The 6,779-nt window shown below is 38.6% G+C and overlaps 1 protein-coding gene across 1 annotated transcript; it reads right to left on the bottom strand.

Moving 5' to 3' along the window:
• Positions 1–1,128: 1,128 nt before the first annotated feature.
• On the bottom strand, positions 1,129–2,046 carry LOC132608117 (uncharacterized). The gene has a single exon (XM_060322190.1). The coding sequence runs from the start codon at positions 2,044–2,046 to the stop codon at positions 1,129–1,131; it is 918 nt and encodes a 305-aa protein (XP_060178173.1).
• Between the last annotated feature and the right edge of the window lie 4,733 nt (positions 2,047–6,779).

Genomic DNA, 6,779 nt, shown 5'->3' on the forward strand with positions numbered 1-6,779 from the left:
TATGAGTCTATGTCCGTAACTAGCCACACAAGGTAATGAGTAAAGTATAGAAATCCCAATACTCATGTTGTGATAATCCTATGATGTTAATGATGCTATTTATTGCTTACACTCACCTTATATGCTAATTCCTTCAAGGTGAGGCAGGATGTCAATGAATGTTCCATAATGACGTCGGAAGCCATCGACCTTACGTCACTCCGATATAGTTATGGCTTTTGATTGGGCTCTTATGCATGCTTTATATATATATGTATGTATTTTCTCACACCGCGCCGCGCTATAGTCGGCCGGGCAGTCACGTAGATGTGCACACCACTATAGTGGGCAGCTTAAACCCCGGACGCGGGAGGCCTGGACGCAGGCTATGATTATCACACCGCTCCTACATGGATGGGCAGCTTATACATTATCACACCGTACCTATATGGACGGGCAGCTTATATATTTATACATACATGACATGATAATGATTATGAATAAGTCAGCATGCATTATTTCAGTTATATTTGATAGCCAGTACAAATTGCTCTTTCTTGATGCCTCCTTATTTCATTGCTGCCTTCATATTTCAGTGATATATTGTTATTGTTTATGCCTCTCATACTCAGTACAATATTCGTACTGACGTCCGTTTTCTTCGGACGCTGTGTTCATGCCCGCAGGTAGACAAGGAGGTGAGCTTGATCCAGATTCTTAGTAGCTGTCAGCTGATTGAGAGCACTCAATTGTTTGGAGGTGCTTATGTTTATTCTTTTGGTTGGTTCCTATATGTATTTCGAGCACGACGGAGTCTTGTTCCGTCTATATGTATTGTCAGTAGAGGCTCGTAGACGCGCAGTGTGGGTTAGATGGTCTCACAAGATTACTATGTTATATTTGTATATGTTATTTTGATAGCCTAAGGGGCACATGTATATAAAATCATTTATGTTTTCAAATGAAAAATGGTTGTCTTATGATTATGAGATTATGAATGATAAAGAAATGTAAAATGGTTATAACGAGTGAGGAAACGAGCGGTGCTCGGTGGTTAGCCCCGAGTACCCGTCGCGACCCTAGTCTGGTCGTGACAATGACCCTCATGTTATGTACCCACGGTCTGCCGAACAAAGCTTTATATCTCATTCAGCTATCAATGACATAGAATTTGTTATGTTGAACAATCCCTGCAGTGTTCACCGGTAGAGTGATCTCTCCCTTGGTAGTTTCGCATGCCATGTTGAACCCGTTGAGGACCCGGGCTTTCGGCATAATTTGGTCCAACAAACCTAGCTGCTCTACCACTTTCCAACGAATGATGCTGGCCGAGCTACCTGGCTCAATCAAAATACGCTTCACCTGAGATTTATTTATAAGGACAGAAATTACCAAAGCATTATTGTGAGGTTGAATAGCGCCCTCCGTGTCTTTGTCACTGAAGGAAATGAACCCCTCCGGTACATAATCTCTAGTTTTCGTTTCCCGAGTGATCGAGACCTTTGTTTTCTTCATCATCGGACCTTGGGGAACTTCTACTCCTCCGATAATTATGTTGATCACGTGCTGAGGTTTCATCAGTTCAGCTTTCTTATTTGCTTCCCTGCCTTTGTAATGACCCTTCGCTCCGTCACTCAAAAATTCATGCAAATGATCGTTCTTCAATAACCGGGCAACTTCATCCCTTAGTTGTCGGCAATCCGCGATTCGGTGACCATGAGTTCCGTGGTAATCACACATTGCATTCAGATCCTGTTGGGCGGGGCCAGTCCGAAGTGGTCTCAGCCATCTCACATCCTTAATATGCCCAATAGCAGAAACAATAGCATTGGCATCGACGTTGAAGTTGTACTCAGATAACCTCGAGCTCTCTCCTATATCAGACGCCACAACAGGATTGTTCCTGAATTGCAAGCCCCTGCTACCTGAGCCGCAATCATTTCGTCTGTCTTTTCTTACCACACTATGGTTGTGATCAATTCTTCCTCTATCCATCCTAAAGCCAGACCTATCAGGTCGGCTGTAAGGCCGGTACCGGTCCTTCGATGTTTTTAACTCTGTTTCCATCACCCTGTTTAGCCTCTTGGCATGTTTATTTCAGTTTGCCGAACCTGGGGGAAGCTCGAGCTGATAATCTTCAACTCGAATTTTGGATTCGTACCTGTTGTGGACATCGGCCCTTTGTTATACCCCATTTTAACCGAAGTCAAAATGGTTTACAACATTACGGTAATTTCGGGGTTAATTAAAGTTAAGGAGTCGCCACCTAATTATTTATGGTGAATTAGGGCACCTAAGGTTAATTAGAGTAATTATCTAAAGTTAAACTCCGTTTTAATGTCTACGAAACCAAAAAAAAAAAAAAAAAACTAGGTAAGGGTTCAACTAATCTAAAGGAAAGGTATTAGGCATCCTTTAAAATCCATTAACAATGGTTAACCGACCGGACTTAAATTAATTAAATTAGGCTAGCAAAACATGAGCGTAAAAAAATGTTTAAAGCACGGGTGTTAAGAGGGAACTAGTTAAATTAATTTAAAGAAACATTTGTATCAATTCCCTTTATAAAGCTCATCTTGTAAAATCAATTCCCTCATTTGCAAATTATACTAATGATTACCTTTAATCTTTATTGGAAATATTAAGTTTTGTCGTGGAAGCGATTATGAAACATTGAAAGAAATTAAGGTGATTCTACTTATGTTCAAAGAAGATCAGACGTACTAGAAAAATGAAGGTTTTTGATAAAATACGTCCCTTTTGGTGAAAAAAATATAAGCAAAGTCCAACATTAAATAACTAGTCCTTTGTGTATTAGCTAGAGTAAAATATCAAATGCAACTTATGAAGTAACCAAAGTCTAAGTAGTGAGTTACTCAACAGAAAACAAAAGTTAGTCACATAAGCAAGCTTAATCACACCATCAGATAAATAAAATGGCAACATGGAATGACAAGATCCATTTCGGTATTCACGAAGGGGTGGCAACATTCTGCAACTTTCCGCTTGAGCAAAGTAAGAGAGTCGACAGTGAATGGTGTGCGGAATTCCGTAAGTGGTGTTGTTGAGTCTCAAAATGAAACTCTTCGGCTCTGGTGTTCATGCAAAAGAAGAAGAGAAAGGAAAAGGATTAGAAACAAAACCCGATTAAAACAATTATGGAGGATAAAGAAGAAAGTCAAAGAAACTTAAAAAAAATCCCAAAATATTACATTTACTATAACATCCACAATCTGAAGAAACAAACAAATTTAAAACCAATACCCACATATCGAAATGTAGTACACATCAGTTTCCTCCTATCACACTACTGATGTAGAACCCAAAGAAACATTTTTTTTCACGGGCAGAAAGTTCAATAGCATATCGTAATAATATAACAGAGCCACCCCAAAAACACAAAAGCACCTATCTTTGCCTTTGAAACCACACACAATACTCAGCTAATACCAAATGAAGAAGACAATTACTTAACTCAAACATCTATCACATTCAAAATGAGGCTAATGATAGCTCAACTACACAATTAGATCAATGTACTAAAACTTAAAGCTACCACTATCCTAAACAGTGAAGTAGAGGGTCAGTGAAAGAGTCAAACATAAGTATATCAAGGTTACAAGGCAGCCGAACACTTCAAATGAGTGTTTTAGGACTGTTGTAGTATCGTATTATCCTAACTCAGCTTGGATTATGATTTTAGCTTAAATCGGAAACTCTGTAGAGGGTCAGTGAAAGAGTCAAACATAAGTATATCAAGGTTACAAGGCAGCCGAACACTTCAAAGAAGTGTTTTAGGACTGCTGTTGTATCGAATTATCCTAACTTAGCTTGGGTTATGATTTTAGCTTAAATCGGAAACTATGTTGAGGAATGCTTATTCAAAAGGGTTCAAACAAATCATAACCCACAACAACTCTATCTTATATAATTTAAAGAAAGTAGCAATTACAGGTTCACCCAGTAACAAAAAAAAATCCAAACTTGTCTTCAAAATATGTACTAAATTTCCCTAGAATCTAGAACGAATCTCAAGTTCAAGTTTGCCTCTTATTCTTGTTATATTAAGTAATGAACAGGCTTAGACCACATAGCAACAAACATATATACAGATCATGTTGTGGTGTCATATTCTAGATTAACTGTCCCCAAGAAATTTTCAACCCAAAACAGTCCTTAAGGTTCAAATCAAATTTCTACAGTAGAATATACAAAACCAGAGTATGTTAACAGCCATACCAAACAACAATTTATATAAATATTGATCACCTATTAATCCCCTAAACTAAACTTCCATTGATACCACCTTAAAACTAAGCATAACGAGAAACTGAAAAGCACGCAGAACTGGAGAGAAACAATCTTGGGAAAGAGGATCACATATTCAAGATATACATATCCCTCCAACTCATGGAGGTAGCTAACGTAAAAAATGCATCTTGAAAGGTAAAAAATTTAACGTTACAAGTAAAACGTAGAGATTGACTTCTACATTACGTTAAACTATAGAAATCCACAACAAATCTTCTCATTACTAAAGAATACTCGAAATACGAATTCTAGTATAAACAACGACGATTAGACTTTAATAAGAATGGGGTCTCTATATTGATCAAATAATGACCTTCAGGAGGTCATGACAACAGTAACTGACACCACAGAGTTAAATAACGAATAGTAATTACAAGCCATTAGGACATGATTTTTCTATGCTAACAGAATTTTAACAGAACAATAAGTCAAAAGAGCATCAGATTTTACCTCTTATGGGTGCAGCGAACTAGGATGTCGAGGCCTCGAATCTACTCTCTCGTATTGGCAGATCAGAACCTTGAGCCAAATAAGTTCGAATGAAAGTGTTGAGGGCTCTAGCGAACTAAAGTTTTTTCGTATTTCTTGTAGGATAAATCGAGTGAGGCACTAAAAAATAGAGAGAGTAAGGATTGGTATCACCAGTCGAAAAAAATTGTCTCCCCTCGAGAAGGAAGAATAGGGTTCTATTTATAGCACCCTCAAATAATAGGGTTTGAACCTTTTGACGATGTGGTATGATAATTTGAATTGAAATGGGTTAAATTTTGGTTTCAAATCCGAATCTCGTCTAGAGTAAAATCGAAAATGAAATTGAATAAAAAGCCAAAAAGGGTCAGCGTATTACCGTTGATTCTCTGTGGAGAAAACAAAATCAATAACACCTTTGCCCAAAACGGGGAGGCAAAGGCTGCATACGATGAAAGTCGCTTGAATTTTATCAGGAAATGGTATTTGAATTTGAGCGTTAGACATAGCTATAGAGGGAGAATGAGACGAACTCCCATTAATGAGTTGCCCGAAATGGTGTGGCAAAGACTGAAGGTAACAAAAACACTGTGAAGTTAACATTGAAAGGGTTGGGGCGGCTCAGAGCTTTGTTGCCATTAGGGTTCGTTTTGAGTAGAATAGGATGAAGAGAAGTGGGGTGGTGCGGCTGTTGATGGAAAAATATTAGGTTTTGGAGAAGGGCTGAAGTGTATTATTTTGTTGGGCCGGGTCATGAATGTTTCGGATAATGGGTTGGTTATAGGGGACTGGTCCGAAATAATAATAGGCTGCTAACTTGGGCTCAAATATTGCAGCATATTATGTTTGTTGTTTGGGCCATTAATTGGCTGAAGTATTGGTCTTTCCTCCTTCATTTTGATTATTCTTGGGCTTCTAATTTAATAACTAGTACAATATATACTATGTGAAATTAATATGTAGAAAGTAAAGGACTTACCAAAGTATTGACTTATAATTAATTACCGAGTACAAATCCGAAAATGAAATGATGACAAAACAATTAAAATTTGTGATAAAGTAACGCTAGTAATGTGGATAGTAAAATAGTGAAGATGAAAGTAATAAGAGGATAACAATATTAATAGTAGTAGCAATAAAAAATAGTAGTGAAAATAAAGTATTTAGATTGTTAATAAATTTAGAAGCCCAAGGAAATAAATTGGAATAAAGGAGAGACAAAAATTGGGTGTCAACACCCATGTCACTGCTTCATATACTAATAAATTCTCCTTTAGTTTGAACGTGGCAGTAGAGCTACGAGGATTGAGTCCCTTAGTGAAAGCTTGGGCGGCCCACTCATCCGGAACGGGGGGGGGGGGGGGGGTAACATTATTTTTTCCTTCTGAAACCTTATCACGAATTCTCGGAGTAATTCGTTATCCTTTTAGGTTATTCTGAATATGTTAGCCTTCCTTGCTTGGACCTTTCAAGCCCCAGCATGGGCCTTCACAAAAGCATCTGCAAGCATATTAAAAGAGTTAATAAAGTGTTAGGGTAACATACGATACCATGTCCTTTCCCCTTTGGACAACATCTCGCCAAACTTCTTCAACAGCACCGACTTAACCTCGTCTTCTTCGAGATCATTGTCATTTATGGCGCAGGTATAAGAAGTTACGTGCTCTTGCGGATTCGTTATTCCGTCGTACTTAGGTATATTTGGCGTCTTAAACCTTTTTGGGATTAACTTCGAGGCTGCACTTGGTGGGAAAGGCCTCCGGATATAGCATTTGGAGTCTGGCTCGGATAAAATTAGTGGGGCCCCGGGGATCTAGTCCACCCGAGAGTTGTAGATTTCTACCTTCTTCTCGTTGGTGTCGATCCGTTTGGCCAATGCCTCAAGCATTTTCAAGGCTTCGAATGAACCATTAGAACCGGATTTCAAGGTCTCGGATGAACCATTAGAACCAGACCTGTTGCAATTGTCACTCACTCTATCTCCCCCATGGACCAGCTCATTGATTTAGTTCGGCTCCGCC

The sequence above is a fragment of the Lycium barbarum genome, chromosome 8, assembly GCF_019175385.1.
Source record: "Lycium barbarum isolate Lr01 chromosome 8, ASM1917538v2, whole genome shotgun sequence".
Classification (NCBI taxonomy): Eukaryota; Viridiplantae; Streptophyta; class Magnoliopsida; order Solanales; family Solanaceae; genus Lycium; species Lycium barbarum.

Coding starts and splice junctions, on each gene's coding strand:
- LOC132608117 (XM_060322190.1), bottom strand. CDS start 2,046: ATGGAAACAGAGTTAAAAACATCGAAGGACCGGTACCGGCCTTACAGC.